Source organism: Drosophila sulfurigaster, chromosome 2R (assembly GCF_023558435.1).
Source record: "Drosophila sulfurigaster albostrigata strain 15112-1811.04 chromosome 2R, ASM2355843v2, whole genome shotgun sequence".
NCBI classification, from domain to species: domain Eukaryota; kingdom Metazoa; phylum Arthropoda; class Insecta; order Diptera; family Drosophilidae; genus Drosophila; species Drosophila sulfurigaster.
This window is the reverse complement of record NC_084882.1, coordinates 29191423-29209281: the sequence shown is the minus strand read 5'-3', so window position 1 is coordinate 29209281 and position 17859 is coordinate 29191423. Positions and strand designations below refer to the sequence as shown.

The following is a 17859-nucleotide window of genomic DNA, read 5'->3' as shown; positions in this document are numbered from 1 at the left end:
ATATGGCAAAAACGCCTTTTATGTATGTATTGTATGAATGCATATACATACGTACATATATACATGCTCGTCTATATTAGTATCTGTATGCATAAGCAATAGGTCTGGTGGTAGAGCGCAAGCCGAGCACGTTGTGGTGCTCGAGTTCGAGCCCGCTCGGGGTACAAACTTTTTCCTTAACCACTCGGTCGCTGGTGCTCGAGTTCAAATCCCGATCGATAATACATGCATATTTCTTTTTAAGATTATTACCGTAATATTTTGCTTTTATTCAAAATGGGTAGCGGGTAACTCACAGTCGAGCACACTCGACTGTAGCTTTCTTACTTGTTAATGTTCTTCTTATTGTATAATAACAGATTACAATCTTGGTAATTTGTCTGCTAACTGACAAGTTAAATTGTTATAGATATATACATATTAAATTTAACGTACTGCCAACGTATTAATTATATTTCTGCTGTTGTCTGTTGCTCTTCAATAGCTTGCATTCTTCCCAGTAACTTGACTCTGACTAAAACTGGTATCTCATCTCATTTAGATTTGTTTAAGCGTATTTAAAAAGTTCTTAATCTAAATATATCATTTAGTATTGGTTGTTGTTGGACACATCTTAATAAATATTCAGTCTTTTATTGTTTGTATCAATATGAAATTCCTTAATATCACATTTTTTTGATAAGCAAACTTTTGATTTTAATATTCTAATTAGACATTTGCATACGATGCTATACATAGTATGTCTACTTTTATTTTTAGCTTATTTTAGGTATCTGCTTCATATTCATTCATTCAGACCGTATACAAAATTTTTTAAATAAGGAATTATTTATTAGATTATAAGAGTCAATAATTGTACTTCAATTTGAGAAAGATCTCGCCTTAGAAATCGATTGAATTTTAAATAATACACAACTGCGTTAACTACATAATTAATTTAAGTTGTTTATATTTCTAAGTACTATGCAATTTTCTTTGTTTGCATAAATGAATGAATAAACACCCATTATCTTACTGGCTTTCGTCTACTATCCCAAAATATAATATATCATTATCACTAAATAAATAAAGCGTTTATATGGATTATTTATTACCGTCGTCCGATGCAACTGATAATCAATTTAATTGATCACTGGATTAATTAGCATATAATGAATTCAGCTCGATTATTATTTTATTATAAATAGAGAACCGTGTTTAATAAATTTCAAAGGTCAACGTTCCGACAAGTTATCACTAGAAACAAGCGATCTTGTAAGGAATACGATAAATTTCTTAGTCTGACGTATGTCTAAAATACGACTACAGCTTTTCGTTTTATTCCCGCTACCCAATAAGGTAGAAGGGTATTATAACTTTATGCCGGCAAGGAAGAGGCATCTCCGACCCTATATATATTATTGATCAGCATCAACAGCCGATACGATCTAGCCATGTCCGTCTGTCTGTCTCTGTGTCTGTCCGTACGAAACATTGGTCCAGTGATTCATACGGACAGACGGACATGGCTAGATCGTCTCGTCTGTTGACGCTGATCAAGAATATATATAGGGTCGGAGATGCCTCCTTCTACCTGTTACATACATTTCCTGCCGGCACAAAGTTATAATACCCTTCCACCCTATGGGTAGCAGGTATACCTACGTCATTTAAAATGTTTACATATTAGTGTCATTACTGGTTTCCGAGTATTTTTGTAATTATTCTTTTGAATTATAAAACAGGGTTCGGAATATAAAACAGTATTGATCAGTAACATTTATAATCATTGTCTATTCACGATTTGAAATGTTCGGTTTGTTACGTGAATTAAAATAGTTAGAGAAAACGGTCAAATCTTATCAAGATATTCAGTAATCACAAATTTATGAAGAATTCTTCCCATTATGTTCACGTGGCAGTTATGGTGCACTTTATTTTGTGCTTTGTGGTTGTATTTTCTGTGGACACGTCGCCGATTCTATAGCTTAATATTTACAATACCTGGACCAATTGGGTATCCTTTAATTGGAGTAGCGCTCCAGGTGCACCGTAGGGAAGGTTGGTGATTGGTAGAATTATTTAAAGTATGATAAAAACTCTGATTTTAAAATGAAATGCCTTAGATGTGCTGAAGGCATTGAAGAAATTTTATGATAGATATGGATCATTTCTGATAACTTGGCTGGGTCCTATACCATTTTTTGTTACCACTGATCCACAACTGACACAGGATATTTTTAACTCACCGCATTGCATTGACAAGGCCACCATCTTCTACAAGGTTGTCCACGATATCATTGGCCTGGGATTATTCAATGCGAAAGGTATGATAAATTACTACAGAAAATTAAATGAAATTATTTTGAGTTTTGCACAGAGCCTCATTGGAGTGTGCTTCGGAAGATGCTGACTCCCGCGTTTGGTTTAAATGTTCTAAATAGCCTGGTGCCTACTTTCAACGCCGAGGCAAATTCCTTGCTCAAGATGGTAGAACCATTGGTGGATTCTGGTGAACAGGACTTGTTACCATTGCTGCAGAATTTTTCCTTGAACGTGGCAACTCGTAAGTATTTCGAATTGAATTTTTTAATAACATAATTAAAACCTATAAATTTAATGAAATACAGAAACAACAATGGGATGTGGTTTGAACGAAAATGGGAATATTGAAAGCAACCAACTACTCAAAATGTCCATCGAGTAAGTACTTTTGATATTGGCATAAAGAAATGATTTACCTACGTTTCAAAAGTCTTCAGGAATCCATGACAGAAATTTATTTTTCGCCCTGGCTGATTAGTAGAACATTACGCAAACTATTTGGCAAGGAGGATCAATACTTTAAAGGCAAATCGGGGATAAAATTATTCATTAACAAGGTTGTTTGGCCAAACAAAGATATAAGATCAATTGAATTAACTTTTATTGGTATTTCCAGTTAATTGAACCAACATTATCAAAGGGGTCTGAACAACTGAAAGATAAGAATACTTTTCTGAATCTAGTAACTGATTTGAAGAATCGTGGAATTTTTACTAAACAGGATGTGGCAGATAATTGTGGTCACATTGTATTTGCCGCATTTGAAACTACAGCTAATACGGTGGCCTATACACTGATGTTGCTCGCCATGTTTCCCGAGTATCAAGAGAAGGCTTTTGAAGAGCTTCGTTCATTATTTTCCAAGTCGGGAGATTTTGATGTTAGCTACAGTGATATTAAGAATCTGGTTTATTTGGATTTAATTCTTAATGAATCAATGCGACTTCTGACACCAGTTCCAATGGTTACACGAAAGACCATGCGCGACGTGCATCTTTCGAATGGAATTTTTATTCCAAAAGGAGTTCAGATTTTAATCGACATCTTTCACTTGCATCGGGATAAGAAAGTATGGGGAGAAAATGCGGAAACATTTGATCCCGAACATTTCCTGCCCCATAACCTACAGGAGAAGCATCCCTATTCGTTCATACCCTTCACTAAGGGAATACGCAATTGCATAGGTTTGTTTTAGTTCAATACAAAATGGAATTCACTTAATTTAAATATTTTCCAATTTACAGGCTGGAGACATGCTGAAATATCGATCAAAATTACATTGGCGAAATTATTGAGAGCATATAAATTCTCAACCAGCTTTAAATTTGAAGATCTTGATTTTATCGAGGATATTACTTTGAAATTTAAGACCGTACCTTTGCTGGATATTCAAAGAAGAGATTGTTAGGGTTACGCTTCATTGCTTAAGTATTATATGTATGGCCATGTTTCTTTGTAAATGTTTATAAAAAAATCGAAACACAAACAACAGTTTAGGAAAACAAGACAAAATAAATCGAAATAAATGTATTTAAAATATCTTACCATTCACTCAATATCCTCATGGAGATTATTAAATTTATTTGTTTATTTTTAAATTTATATTGCACCTTGAGTTGAAACAGCAAAATAAAATGATATTGCAGTGACTTGGTATCTTTGGGTATTCAGAGTGTAAAGTGGTATTAATTAATTATTACAAATTGAAAATATCTCTTCATGTGAATTATTTGCTTTAGTGACTATTTATCTAGACTTGGCTAAACTACTTGCACCTATGTACATACTGTTTATTGCGGCCTGTTACAGAAATTATACTAGTAATGTTGTTCTCGGCTCGTTTTTTTGCATTTAGCAACATTTTACAGACCCAGTCACAGTCCGGCATATAAAAAGACGCTGATAGCAAATATTAGAAATAATTTTAAAATTGCGAAAATGACCTTGTTGGAAGTGCAAAAACGAGATTTATATGTATAATTCCCTATATATACTCTTCGTCATTCAAATTTCTTGTCACCATTTTTGTAGATTATATGTAAAGGGCATAGTCTGTAAGATACCCTCAACACATTTTAAATACAAATAAAAAAATACAGTAAAAATCTAAAAACTATGTCAAATTTATATTTGAATGAAAAATATACTGAAAACATGCATACATTGTGTATGCTTGGTATATTGTATTCAAACTCTGCTAGTTAATGGGGTCGGAGAATTACGCTTATACTTTTACATTTCCAGTTGCCTATTTTACCCCTGTATCCAACGTATATCAAATAAAATCCTATCAAACAAAAACTATATTTTTAATACAAAAACTAAAAAACGACTGCCAAATAAAGAAACTTTTTTTATATTTATTTTAATATTTATATGGTTTTACTTCAAAGTGAACTTATTCATAACATATTTGGGAGCCAAAATTGTCTTATTGATTTCGAAGTATAATTTACTCGCACACTTCGCCCATTTTAGATTATTTGCCAAATTTGTTGTTGTTGTTTTTTTAATGATAGTCCACTTCAAATTTGCCTCTCTCAAACCAATCGTCTAGACCGGCATATAAAAAGACACTGTTCCCAATTTTTTGTCATTTTGTCGTCGCGTATTCAAATGCGTATTCAAAATAAAAACAAATCCATCTCAACCGGATATTTTAATTCTGTGTACTCAAGGATTTTTTCTTCCCATCATGTTGACGTGGCAATTATGGTGTACCTTATTGTGTATTTTGTGGTTCTATCATATTTTCTATGGTCACGTCGCAAATTCTATCGGCTATCGGCCACTGGGTTATCCCTTAGTTGGCATGGCACACAAGCTGTTAAATAAAGAAGGATGGCTTTCATTGGTTTATGTTAACATTGCTAGTCGTAAGTGCTTCGAATTGAATATAAAATAAAAAAATAAAAGAGCATAATGTTATTTGATTCAAGTACAGAAACCACAATGGGCAGTGAAGTGAAATGTAGTGAGTACATTAAAAAACAACAACAACGCAGATAAACGGATTCCTCTTCAACAATTCTACGAGATTAATTTAAACAATTTGATTGTCTTTGATCTAGTTAATCGAATCGAAATTGGCAAAGGGTTCTGAAGCTCATCTAGAAACGGAGGAAGACAAGAATATATTTCTAAATCTAGCCACTGATTTGGTACATCGCAGAATCTTTACCAAACAGGAGGTAAAAAATCATTCGGCTAACATTGTATTCACATGCAGGATATGCATCCTTATTCGTTCATATCCTTCACAAAGGGAATACGCAACTGCATGTTAGATTTAATTAATTGATTTAACTCGATTTAATTATTCTACTTTTAGAGGTTGGAGATATGTTTTAATATCGATCAAAGTGATTTTGGCGAAATTGTTGAGGAATTATAAATTCTCGACCAGTTTTAAATTCGAAGATTTCGAATTTGTTGAGGATATAACTTTGGAGTTTAAGACTGTGCCCTAATTAGAAAATTCAAAGAAAAATTCTTGTTATTTGATTTTTGATTTATAGGTGGACTAGAGTGATATTTCTACATGTATTCATCACGCCTATTCAAAAGCTTTTCTTAATCACATTCGTTTCAATAATTAATTATACAAGCACATATATATGATTTTTATACCCGCTACCCATAGGGTAGAAGGGTATTATAACTTTGTGCCGGCAGGAAATGCATGTAACAGGTAGAAGGAGGCATCTCCGACACTATAAAGTATATATATTCTTGATCAGCGTCAACAGCCGAAACGATATAGCCATGTCCGTCTGTGTGTCTGTCTGTCTGTCTGTATGAACACCTAGATCTCAGAGACTATAAGAGATAGAGATATAATTTTTTTTGACAGTATTTGTTATATTTGCACGCAGATCAAGTTTGTTTCAAATTTTGCCACGCCCACTTCCGCTCCCGCAAATCAATAATAACAAGAGTAATATTAAAGATAGACGTGCGAATTTTGGTATATGCAATAATAACAATGGTATTTGTGATTCCTGAAAATTTGGTTGCGATCACCTAAAAGTTATTAAAGATATAGTTTTATATGGCAAAAACGCCTTTTATGTATGTATTGTATGAATGCATATACATACGTACATATATACATGCTCGTCTATATTAGTATCTGTATGCATAAGCAATAGGTCTGGTGGTAGAGTGCAAGCCGAGCACGTTGTGGTGCTCGAGTTCGAGCCCGACCGGATTACAAACTATTTTTTTTTTAACCACCCGGTCGGTGGTGCTCGAGTTCAAATCCCGATCGATAATACATGCATATTTCTTTTTAAGATTATTACCGTAATATTTTGCTTTTATTCAAAATGGGTAGCGGATATCTCACAGTCGAGCACACTCGACTGTAGCTTTCTTACTTGTTAATGTTCTTCTTATTGTATAATAACAGATTATAATCTTGGTAATCCTTTTTTTTTACTTTTGCTTAATAGCGTTTATCAATGTTTTGTCTGCTAACTGACAAGTTAAATTGTTATAGATCTCTACATATTAAATTTAACGTACTGCCAACGTATTAATTATATTTCTGCAGTTGTCTGTTGCTCTTAAATAGCTTGCATTCTTCCCAGTAACTTGTCTCTGACTAAAACTGGTATCTCATCTCATTTAGATTTGTTTAAGCGTATTTAAAAAGTTCTAAATCTAAATATATCATTTAGTATTGGTTGTTGTTGGACACATCTTAATAAATATTCAGCCTTTTATTGTTTGTATCAATATGAAATTCCTTAATATAACCTTTTTTTTGATAAGCAAAGTTTTGATTTTAATATTCTAATTAGACTTTTGCATACGATGCTATACATAGTATGTCTACTTTTATTTTTAGCTTATTTTAGGTATCTGCTTCATATTCATTCATTCAGACCGTATACAAAATTTTTTAAATAAGGAATTATTTATTAGATTATAAGAGTCAATAATTGTACTTCAATTTGAGAAAGATCTGGTTTTTGAAACCAATTGCATTTTAAATAATGCACAACTACATAATTTAAGTTGTTTATATTTCTAAGTACTATGCAATTTTATTTGTTTGCATAAATGAATGAATAAACACCCATTATCTTACTGGCTTTCGTCTACTAACCCAAAATATAATATATCATTATCATTAAATAAATAAAGCGTTTATATGGATTATTTATTACCGTCGTCCGATGCAACTGATAATCAATTTAATTGATCACTGGATTAATTAGCATCTTATAAGATCGTTTTGTGATATAATGAATTCAGATCGATTATTATTTTATTATAAATAGAGAACGTTGTTTAATAAATTTCAAAGTTTAAAGTTCCACCAAGTTATCACTAGAAACAAGCGATCTTGTAAGGAATACGATAAATTTCTTAGTCTGACGTATGTCTAAAATACGACTACAGCTTTTCGTTTTTTATACCCTGCTACCCATAGGGTCGAAGGGTATTATAACTTTATGCCGGCAAGGAAGAGGCATCTCCGACCATATATATATTCTTGATCAGCATCAACAGCCGATACGATCTAGCCATGTCCGTCTGTCCTTCTGTCCGTATGAATCACTGGATCTCAGAGATAAAAATTGATAGAGCTATGGTTTTTCGAAAGCATTTGTTATGTTTGCACGCAGATCGAGTTTGTTTCAAATTTTTTGCCGCGCCCACTTCCGCCCCCGCAAATCAACAATAATCGAACAACAAGCGGCTGATCAAGAATATATATACTTTATAGGGTCGGAGATGCCTCCTTCTACCTGTTACATACATTTCCTGCCGGCACAAAGTTATAATACCCTTCCACCCTATGGGTAGCAGGTATACCTACGTCATTTAAAATGTTTCTGTATTTTTTATAGTATTTATATCAATTAGTTTTATACTTATTACATATTAGTGTCATGACTGGTTTCCGAGTAATTTTGTAATTACTCTTTTGAATTATAAGTCAGGGTTCGGTATATAAAACGATACTGATCAGTAACATTTATAATCATTGTCTATTCACGATTTGAAATGTTCGGTTCGTTACGTGAATTAAAATAGTTAGAGAAAACGGTCAAATCTTATCAGGATATTCAGTAATCACAAATTTATGAAGAATTCTTCCCATTATGTTCACGTGGCAGTTATGGTGCACTTTATTTTGTGCTTTGTGGTTGTATTTTCTGTGGACACGTCGCCGATTCTATAGCTTAATATTTACAATACCTGGACCAATTGGGTATCCTTTAATTGGAGTAGCGCTCCAGGTGCTCCGTAAGGAAGGTTGGTGATTGGTAGAATTATAAAAAGTATGATAAAAACTCTGATTTTAAAATGAAATGCCTTAGATGTGCTGAAGACATTGAAGAACTTTTCGGATAGATATGGATCATTTCTGATAACTTGGATGGGTCCTACACCATTTTTTGTTACCACTGATCCAGAACTGATACAGGATATTGTTAACTCACCGGATTGCCTTGACAAGGCCACCATCTTCCGCAAGGTTATCCACGATACCTTTGGCCTGGGATTATTCACTGCGGAAGGTATGATAAATAACTACAGAAAATTAAATTAAATTATTTTGAGTTTTGCACAGAGCCTCATTGGAGTGTGCTTCGGAAGATGCTGAATCCCGCGTTTGGTTTAAATGTTCTGACTAGCCTGGTGCCTACTTTCAACGCCGGTTCAAATTCCTTGCTCAAGATGGTAGAACCATTGGTGGATTCTGGTGAACAGGACTTGTTACCATTGCTGCAGAATTTTTCTTTGAACGTGGCAAGTCGTAAGTATTTCGAATTGAATTTTTGTAATAACATAATTAAAACCTATAAATTTAATGAAATACAGAAACCATAATGGGATGTGGTTTGAACGAAAATGAGAACATTGACAGCAACCAACTAGTCAAAATGTGTTTCAAGTAAGTACTTTTGATATTGGCATAATGAAATGATTTACCGACGTTTCAAAAGTCTTCAGGAAACCTTGACAGAAGTGTGTTTTTCGCCCTGGCTGATTAGTAGAACATTACGCAAACTATTTGGCAAGGAGGATCGATACTTTAAAGCCAAATCGGAGCTAAAAGGATTAGTTAAAGAGGTTGTTTGACCAAACAAAGATATAAGATCAATTGAATTAACTTTTATTGGTATTTCCAGTTAATTAAACCAACATTATCAAAGGGGTCTGAACAACTGAAAGATAAGAATACTTTTCTGAATCTACTAACTGATTTGAAGAATCGTGGAATTTTTACCACACAGGATGTGGAAGATAATTGTGGTCACATTGTATTTGCCGCATTTGAAACTACAGCTAATACGGTGGCCTATACACTGATGTTGCTCGCCATGTTTCCCGAATATCAAGAGAAGGCTTTTGAAGAGCTTTGTTCATTCTATTCCAAGTCGGGAGATTTTGATGTTAGCTACAGTGATATTAAGAATATGGTTTATTTGGATTTAATTCTTAATGAATCAATGCGACTTCTGACACCAGTTCCAGTAATTGCACGACAGACCACGCGCGACGTGCGTCTTTCGAAAGGAATTTTTCTTCCAAAAGGAGTTCAGATTGCATTCGACCTCTTTCACTTGCATCGGGATAAGAAAATATGGGGAGAAAATGCGGAAACATTTGATCCCGAACATTTCCTGCCCCATAACCTACAGGACAAGCATCCCTGTTCGTTCATACCCTTCTCTAAGGGAATGCGCAATTGCATAGGTTTGTTTTAGTTCAATACAAAATGAAATTCACTTAATTTAAATATTTGCCAATTTACAGGCTGGAGACAAGCTGAAATATCGATGAAAATTACATTGGCGAAATTATTGAGAGCATATAAATTCTCAACCAGCTTTAAATTTGAAGATCTTGTTTTTATCGAAGATATTTCTTTGAAATTTAAGACCGTCCCCTTTCTGGAGATTCAAAGAAGAGATTGTTAATGTTGTGCTTCACCACTTAAGTGTTAAATGTATGTATGGACGACAAAAATCGAAATAAATGTATTTAAAATGTCTTACAATTTACCCAATATCCTCAGGTAGATTATTATATTTATTTATTTAAGCAAATACATTTATATTGCACCTTAAGTAGAAAAAAATAATAAAATGATAGTGTAGCGATTTGATATCTTTGAGTACCATATATAGATCTTAATTTCCTTTAAAAATTTAAAAATATTTATAAATATGTATAAAGTGACTACATTCCTTCCTTGATTACACAAGTGTTATCTAATTATTACAATTAGAAAATATCTCTTCATGTGAATGCGTAAAGTGGCTTCATTGCTTTAGTGACTATCTATCTAGACTTCGCTAAACTACATACTTGCAGCCTACAAACTGGTTATTGTAGCCTGTTACACAAATTACACTTTTAATGTTGTGGCTCGTTTTTTTGCATTTAACAACATTTTACTGACCCAGTCACAGTCTGGCATATAAAAAGACGCTGATAGCAAGTGTTAGTAATCATTTTCAAATCGCGATTTTAAACGTGCGCTTGAGCTTCACAGTGAATAAAAAATATTAAGCGAAAAAGCAAAATTTAACCGGATTTTTTACATTTTATCAAGGATTCTTTTTGCCAAACATGTTGTCATGGCAATTATGGTGTACTTCTTTATTTGTTTTGTGGATCTGTTTTCTGTGGACACGACGCAAATTATACAGCTTAATGCTCAAAATACCAGGGCCTATTGGCTATCCCCTAATTGGCATAGTGCATAAGATCCGCCATAAGGAAGGTTGGTGATCAATGATTTATTTTAAAAGGTGTTAAATATTGTAATTTTGTATTAAATGCCTTAGATGTACTTCCTGTGCTTAAACACTATTTGGATAAATACGGCTCTTTCGTATTGTCTTGGCTTGGTCCCATGCCATTTTTGATTGTTGCCGATCCCCTATTAACACAAGATGTTTTGAACTCGCCGCATTGCGTTAACAAGGGCAGTTTCTATAAGGTAGTCGAAGAGGCTGCCGGCCTTGGATTATTCAGCATGAAAGGTACAATAATTTGCTACTGAAATATGAAATGAAATTATTTTTAAGTCTTATCCAGAGCCTCATTGGAGCGCGTATCGGAAGCTGTTCAATCCAGCCTTTAGCCACAAGATGATACTCAGCTTTATACCTATTTTCAACTCAGAGGCAGCATTTTTGCTGAAGACTGTAGATAAATCGGTGGATTGTGGGGGACAGAACTTAAAATCATTGATGGAAGGTTTTTCTTTGAGCATAGCGAGTCGTAAGTACATTTTTTGTAAGTATAGCAAAATGAACCCACATATTTTTACAGAAACTATAATGGGAGGAGATGTAAAATATTTTGAGCACATTAGAAGCAATAATTTGATCAAAGCTTTCCATGGGTAAGAACTTTTGTCTCTGTACAGAGTGAACGAACTTACTACGATTCAATAGTATTGTGAAATCCATAACAGATATGGGCCTTTCGCCCTGGTTAATAAGTGAAACGATGAGGAAACTACTGGGCAAGGAGGAACAATTCTCTAAGGCCAAGTCACAGATAAGTGGTTTCCTCGTAAAGGTCGTAAGAGGAAAGCATGAGTTAATAATTTAACTAATATAATTCTTATTTCTAGTTTATCGATTCAAAATTGACAAAGGGTTCTAAAGCGCCGGAAGACGATATACTTATAAATCTAGGCATTGATATGATGAATCGTGGAATGCTTACCAAAGAGGACTTGCAAAGCCAATTAGGTATCATATTATTTGCTGCATTTGAGACTTCAGCTAACACGGTGGTCTACACACTGATGTTGCTGGCTATGTTTCCCGAGTATCAAGAAAAGGCGTTTCAAGAGCTTCTCTCATTATTTCCCAATCCGGGAGACTTTGACGTTACTTATGCCGATACCCAGAATATGGGTTATATGGATCTCATTCTTAATGAATCGATGCGTCTCTTGGCCCCAGTTCCAATTGTCGCAAGACAGACTATGCAGGATGTACGTCTTTCGAATGGAATTGTTATTCCCAAAGGAGTGCAAATTGGTATAGACATCTTTCACTTGCATCGCGATAAGAAAATTTGGGGGGAAAATGCGGAAGCATTTAATCCCGAAAATTTCCTGCCCCATAACATGCAGGACAAGCATCCCTATTCGTTCATACCCTTCACGAAGGGAATACGTAACTGTATAGGTAAAGCTGGATATAAAAAGTAAATTTACATTTTTTAATTATTGAAAATTCGCAGGTTGGAGATACGCTTTAGTATCCATCAAACTTACATTAGCGAAATTGTTGAGAAATTATAAGTTCTCGACCAATTTTAAATTTGAAGATCTTGACTTTATTGAGAATTTAACTTTGGGGTTGAAAACCGTACCCTTGCTGGAAATTCAAAGAAGAGATTGCTAATGTAATATGCTATTAATTATTTAATATTACTCAAATTCGTTGTACAAAAGGCAGATCAGCTATCGATATTATGAATCAACAGTTCAAATGTTCCAAGGAAGACAGTGAGACCTTAAACACCCTAACACACTTTTTGGTATATAAATACTAAAAAATATTTGCCGCACAACTTTCAATCAATTTTGCTTTGCATATGTAATTTCACAAGTTTACAGAACAGAAAGTTGATTAATTCATAAAATTTATAAATAAAAAAGTATATTTACTTTGTTTTAAATATAATTAAATAATTTGTACAATTCCAATACATTTATTTGTGCAAAGAAAATATCGAATACTGTCCAAGATATAAACAATTCCAAAATCATCGATATATCATTAGTATCGATAGTGGCACGTCGGTGTGACTCCATCGCTACCGCTATGGCGCTGACAGATGTCTTGGAATTAAATAAAACCGAATTATTTACGAAAATACGCAATGGCCTGCCAATCGTGCCGCAAACGCAAAATCTACTCGACTGTAAGGATGATCTGCTCTACGCTTGGGACTCAAATGAATCCAGCTTGTTGGTGACAAATTGGCGCGTCGCGCAACTGCAACCGGAATCAAAGAGTGCCGGCAAACAACTCGTCAGCTATCAGACGCTAATACCGTCGAACACTGTTGGCCTGTACGTCGATCGTGTTGTGGTCTCCAATGAAGGCTCCCTGGTGGCGTTGAGTGGACCACAAGGCGTCTCCATATTGGAGGTGCCACGCCGCAGTGGGCCCAATGGTAACTTTATGGATGGCAAGGCGAAAATCACGTGTCGCACATACAGTTTAGATGCCTTGCTGTTTCAAAACAATCCGCAACTGGAAGTTCGCCAAGTGCGTTGGCATCCGGATTCCGTCTCGGACTCTACGCTTCTTGTGCTGTTCTCAAACAACACTATTCGTGTGTACAATCACACCAAGCTGCGTCATGTGTGGAAAGTTGGACCGCATACAGTGAAAACGGGTGCAAATACATCGCTCTCAGACTTTGGTGAACTCTCAGTTGATTTTGATATTGCGCCAGCTGTCAAGTCACGCAATGAAGCCAGCAACGTACTCTCAACCACCACGAACAGCTTGAACCAAAGCAACAAAACACTCGCGGCCGCAAAAGCCAAGAAAGAAAGAGTCGAGTGGCCCATTGTAATATTGCGCGAGAATGGTAACATCTACATTTTGCTAGCCGGCATCGATTCGGAGGTGACTCGCCTGCAAGGACCTATAACCATATCACCCCAAACTAGTGCCAACTACGGGCTGGAATCGTGTGCTCTATTGATCATACCATCATTGCCACCAACTGTAATCATTGCCGAGTCAACTGGCAAGCTGCATCATGCGTTGCTATTGGAGGCTGAGACCACAGAGCACTATTTGAACGAAGTGGATGATGGCTTGCTTATTGAACCTTCTGAGTGGACACTCCATGTCACGGAGACTGTAGAACTCGAATTGGGTCTTTCCTCGAGCGCGGCCAATGGAACCGGTGACATATACAACTGTCCGATATATTTGAAGCGTGATCTTATCAACGAGATGCGTTATTTTGCCTACCATAATGCGGGATTGCATATTATCACTGTCAACTTTATAGCCGAGTTGCAACGATTCCTGGACAGTGAGGCCGCAGACAATCAACTGGCTTTGGCGTCGGCCTCGAGCGCCGAATACATATTGTGCACCAAGTTTGATTCAAGTGATCGCATTAATGCCGTCTTTGGCATTGCATTGCTGCAGATGCCCGCCGGACTTGTGTTGTTACTGAGCAGCGGCCAGGTGATCAGTCTCAAGCTGGTCATTGATGCCCAATTGCTCATGACACCCAAGGACCAGACATTGCGCAAAGTTACGGATGCTGGCCTGGAGCAACAGGGCATGGGCCCATCGTTTGTGGATACCATTAAGGGATTGCTGCAGCGCAGCGTCAGTCAGCCCATATTGGCCAACAAATTGAATGCATCATCGGCTCACGAACGCTACGAGTTGCTTAATCAATCCATTGAAGTGTTGCGTTCCCAATATCTTAAGCGCCATGAGCTGGTGCGCGCTGAATTCGCCAAGCGCATCAATTGCATTAAGCTGCAGAAGAAACAGCAGCTGGAGGAGATCAAGAGTCTGGAGCATGAGCGCGAAATTATCAGTGAGCGTGCTCACAAACTGGCCGAACGTTTCGAGGAGATCAGCGACAATCAGGAGCTACTTGTACGCCGTTGCCAGAAGCTAATGCAGGAGGCCAACACTACGCTGCCCAACAATGTGGTGGCGGAACGTGAATTTACACTTGAGGTGGCACGCATCAATAAGGCCACCAAGAGCCTGGCAGCTGCCTTGGATACAGCCAAAAAGACGTCGAACAAACAGCGCTATCATATTGGCAAGTCGCAGGAGAGCGGCAAGAGCAATACCTATGAACTGCCCGAGAAACAGCAACGCACCATAACCGATGTCTTAACTCAGTTGTCCAGCGAAATTGATCGACAAATTGCCGATATCAAGCGAATGAATAAGATTGTGGGCACATAATGTGCCGAAAACATAAAAAAGTGTGTATCGTATGTATTGGTTCTTTATAACACAAATAATTAAAACCTATGTTTAATTCATGTTGTCGAAACTGAAACGAAAAATATACGATTGTGTTTGTTTTCATAATCTTTTTGGCTGAGCTTGCAAAACTTAAATCGAGCTATACATTGAAATTCGCTGTCAACAAGTACGAAAGATGATGACAATTGTGCGAAATAAACAAAAAACAAGCTTAATTGAATTGAGGTTTTGTCATTCGAATACCCTGTAGCTGTGAAGTTAAGCAGGATTATCTTTTTAATTACTGTTTTTTTTTATTGTCATGATATGTATATAAGATGTCTGCTTCCTAACATGACAGAACTTTGAACATAAATGCTTTCGCTTTTAGAAACCTAAGAACCTTGTGTATGCATTGTTAAATGCATTGTTTTTACTTCTTTCTGTCTCTATTTTTCGCCTTCCTTATAGTACTAGTCTAATATAGTATAGACATGCGTTATATAGACACTTTAGTACATTTCGTAGCCATTGAACCCATGTGTTTTGTGTGGTCGCAATCGATTCATTTATTCACATATCTAATGAGTCGTGTTAAGTAAATGCTTATGTAGGCAAGTTTTGAAATCGTTTTTTTTTTTTTTTTGTTTTTGCGTTTCAGTCACTTTCTGTCGAGGTCTGTCTACAGTTTTGAAGTAAAATTAAGTGAAGTCTCGATGTCGTCGCGTTCAACAGCAGCTGTTTAAAATGGCTTCATTACTGCTCTTCCGATTTATTTTGTTGTGCACGCGATTGTCCCACTTCATTAAGACCAAGTCTCCGTTTGTGATTGAGGCTCTGATGGTGACACTGTGCTTTAGCGCTATTATCAGCAAATATATGTTGCTGACGTAATGCGACACGAGAGCAAACGGAAATACTAACATATATAGAAAATGTGAATAATAAATGATAAATCGAGATGTTTCTCTAAAATAATAATAATTGTATATTGTGCAATAGTGGAAACTTAAACTCTAGGCTTCTCAATCAAATGTATATAGAATGCGGGATTCTGGACCACAGACATTTCCTTGAAGTCACCATACAGCTTGTGCTTGGCCTGGCTGCCGAAGATCTCGTTCAGGATCTCTGTGAAACGCTTCAGTTCGTGGGGATAATAGGAGAGACGAAATTCGCTGGCCAGCTTATTGCCTTCGATCTGATAGTCCATGGAGACCAAAGCTGGTTTACCGCAATAGAAGAGAACGGATGTTTTGATGTCCGCCGTATGACTCGTCTAAAAAAAATTGAAAAAAACAAACAAACAAACATTAAGTTTTGGATTCTGCAAGTCATGGGAATAGTTTTACGCTTGTGCCAGAATCGAAGATTAGAGATGTTGTGAGATTTTGTAAATGAAAGCAATTTGCTTTTTGTTATCAGTGCTTTGAAGATGACTTGTTGTTTCTACTCGTAAGTCAATGGGAAGTGTCGTTTAATTGTTTTTAATTAATGTGAATAATCTGATACTATTCTGGAAGCGATGACTTTCAACTTACGTTGTAATAGATGCTCTTGGCAGGTGTTGCTCCAGTTTCCAGGATGTTATCATAGTTGCGATGATCGATGAGCAGAATGCCGCCTGGCTTGAGGCACTTTTCAAAGTTCTTGATGGCCTGCTTGTGCTCACGCTGATCCCCAGAGGCATCCATCAAATGGGCAAAGGAGTTGCCCAGGCAAATGACGGCATCGAAACCGGTGCCGATCTGTTCCTGTATGTCATCATACAGCGACAGCCAGTTGGCCTCTTCAATGGCTATAAGGAAGGAGGACACAAGGATTAGTCACACCTGTAAAAAACTTCTTTATTTATGTTAATAACTTACTCCACTGGTCAAAGGCGCTTTCCTTGCGGCGATTCCAGCGCTCCTTAAGTGCATATTTCAACATCTTGTCGGACGCATCCACAGAGGTCACTTCAAAGCCTTCCTCCAGCAGCATTATGGAGTCGACTCTGCAAAGGATGGTCCATGAATTCACTGACAAAATGTGAGATCATATGTTTGATGCTTACCCCGTGCCACATGCCACATCCAGGATGCGCTTGCAGCCCTTTTGGCGCAGCAACTCGACCAGGAAATTCTTGTAGTTGTCCGTGCGCGAGTTCTTGTCCCCGATGAAGATCTCCCAGACCTTGGCAGCCTTGCCGTCGGCATACTGATCCCTCACTCCTTCGGCTGAGATACCCTCGGAACGGGTCACAAAAACACTATCGGCGGATGAGGTGGTCATTTCACAGGCTCTATGTCACTTTGGCACTTTAGCACTCGGCAGCAGATCCAATTCGAATAAATTTTCGTTTCGCATCCACTTCCCATTTTGACTCATTCCCCAACAGCTGGGCAACACACACAGACTCACACATACTCAAGCGTAATCTTATCACTGCTCCCGTCTATTTTGACCTGGGACAGCGGGGGGCTTTAGCTAAAGCATACGACGCCTAGCGCCAACATCTGCTGCAAATTGTACACGTTTCGCTTTTTCGATGTGGCTGTTGTTGTTGTGACCTGACACTGACCTCATCGTGATTAGATTTTGATTAGACGTG

At 36.7% G+C, this 17859-nt stretch overlaps 4 protein-coding genes across 6 annotated transcripts; 3 read left to right on the top strand and 1 right to left on the bottom strand.

Annotated features, from left to right (window-relative positions):
• Positions 1-1779: 1779 nt before the first annotated feature.
• On the top strand, positions 1780-12909 carry LOC133836100 (probable cytochrome P450 313a4). 3 transcript variants are annotated; one of them, XM_062266410.1, is made up of 13 exons: positions 1824-2040; positions 2106-2306; positions 2360-2545; positions 2610-2682; positions 2735-2861; positions 2921-3488; positions 3549-3707; positions 11121-11318; positions 11374-11559; positions 11611-11683; positions 11736-11862; positions 11918-12482; positions 12538-12909. In XM_062266410.1, exons 1-13 carry the CDS (start codon positions 1887-1889, stop codon positions 12699-12701), a joined length of 2781 nt encoding a protein of 926 aa, XP_062122394.1. In that variant the 5' UTR covers positions 1824-1886; the 3' UTR covers positions 12702-12909. The 3 variants fall into 3 exon arrangements, with proteins under 3 accessions (XP_062122392.1, XP_062122394.1, XP_062122393.1); XM_062266408.1 differs by lacking the exons at positions 1824-2040; positions 2106-2306; positions 2360-2545; positions 2610-2682; positions 2735-2861 and adding an exon at positions 1780-1795 and having other exon boundaries at positions 3327-3488; XM_062266409.1 differs by lacking the exons at positions 1824-2040; positions 2106-2306; positions 2360-2545; ... (2 more) ...; positions 2921-3488; positions 3549-3707 and adding an exon at positions 10714-11056.
• A 124-nt stretch (positions 12910-13033) lies between these two features.
• LOC133836099 (nuclear pore complex protein Nup88) lies at positions 13034-15370 on the top strand. Its single transcript, XM_062266407.1, has one exon. It carries the CDS (start codon positions 13125-13127, stop codon positions 15261-15263), a length of 2139 nt encoding a protein of 712 aa, XP_062122391.1. The 5' UTR covers positions 13034-13124; the 3' UTR covers positions 15264-15370.
• Positions 15371-15917: 547 nt separating this feature from the next.
• Positions 15918-17502, top strand: LOC133836104 (uncharacterized). The gene has a single exon (XM_062266414.1). It carries the CDS (start codon positions 16014-16016, stop codon positions 16158-16160), a length of 147 nt encoding a protein of 48 aa, XP_062122398.1. The 5' UTR covers positions 15918-16013; the 3' UTR covers positions 16161-17502.
• LOC133836103 (glycine N-methyltransferase) lies at positions 16231-17600 on the bottom strand. The gene is made up of 4 exons (XM_062266413.1): positions 17323-17600; positions 17135-17262; positions 16808-17064; positions 16231-16545 (listed from the first exon to the last, which is right to left on the bottom strand). The coding sequence occupies exons 1-4, from the start codon at positions 17538-17540 to the stop codon at positions 16276-16278; spliced, it is 873 nt and encodes a 290-aa protein (XP_062122397.1). The 5' UTR covers positions 17541-17600; the 3' UTR covers positions 16231-16275.
• Positions 17601-17859: the final 259 nt, after the last annotated feature.

Coding starts and splice junctions, on each gene's coding strand:
- LOC133836103 (XM_062266413.1), bottom strand. CDS start 17,540: ATGACCACCTCATCCGCCGATAGTGTTTTTGTGACCCGTTCCGAGGGT. Junction 17,263..17,322: donor GATGTGGCATGTGGCACGGG/GTAAGCATCAAA, acceptor CATCCTTTGCAG/AGTCGACTCCATAATGCTGC. Junction 16,546..16,807: donor CCAAGAGCATCTATTACAAC/GTAAGTTGAAAG, acceptor AATTTTTTTTAG/ACGAGTCATACGGCGGACAT.
- LOC133836100 (XM_062266410.1), top strand. CDS start 1,887: ATGTTCACGTGGCAGTTATGGTGCACTTTATTTTGTGCTTTGTGGTTG. Junction 2,041..2,105: donor CCAGGTGCACCGTAGGGAAG/GTTGGTGATTGG, acceptor GAAATGCCTTAG/ATGTGCTGAAGGCATTGAAG. Junction 2,683..2,734: donor CTACTCAAAATGTCCATCGA/GTAAGTACTTTT, acceptor ACGTTTCAAAAG/TCTTCAGGAATCCATGACAG.
- LOC133836104 (XM_062266414.1), top strand. CDS start 16,014: ATGGCTTCATTACTGCTCTTCCGATTTATTTTGTTGTGCACGCGATTG.
- LOC133836099 (XM_062266407.1), top strand. CDS start 13,125: ATGGCGCTGACAGATGTCTTGGAATTAAATAAAACCGAATTATTTACG.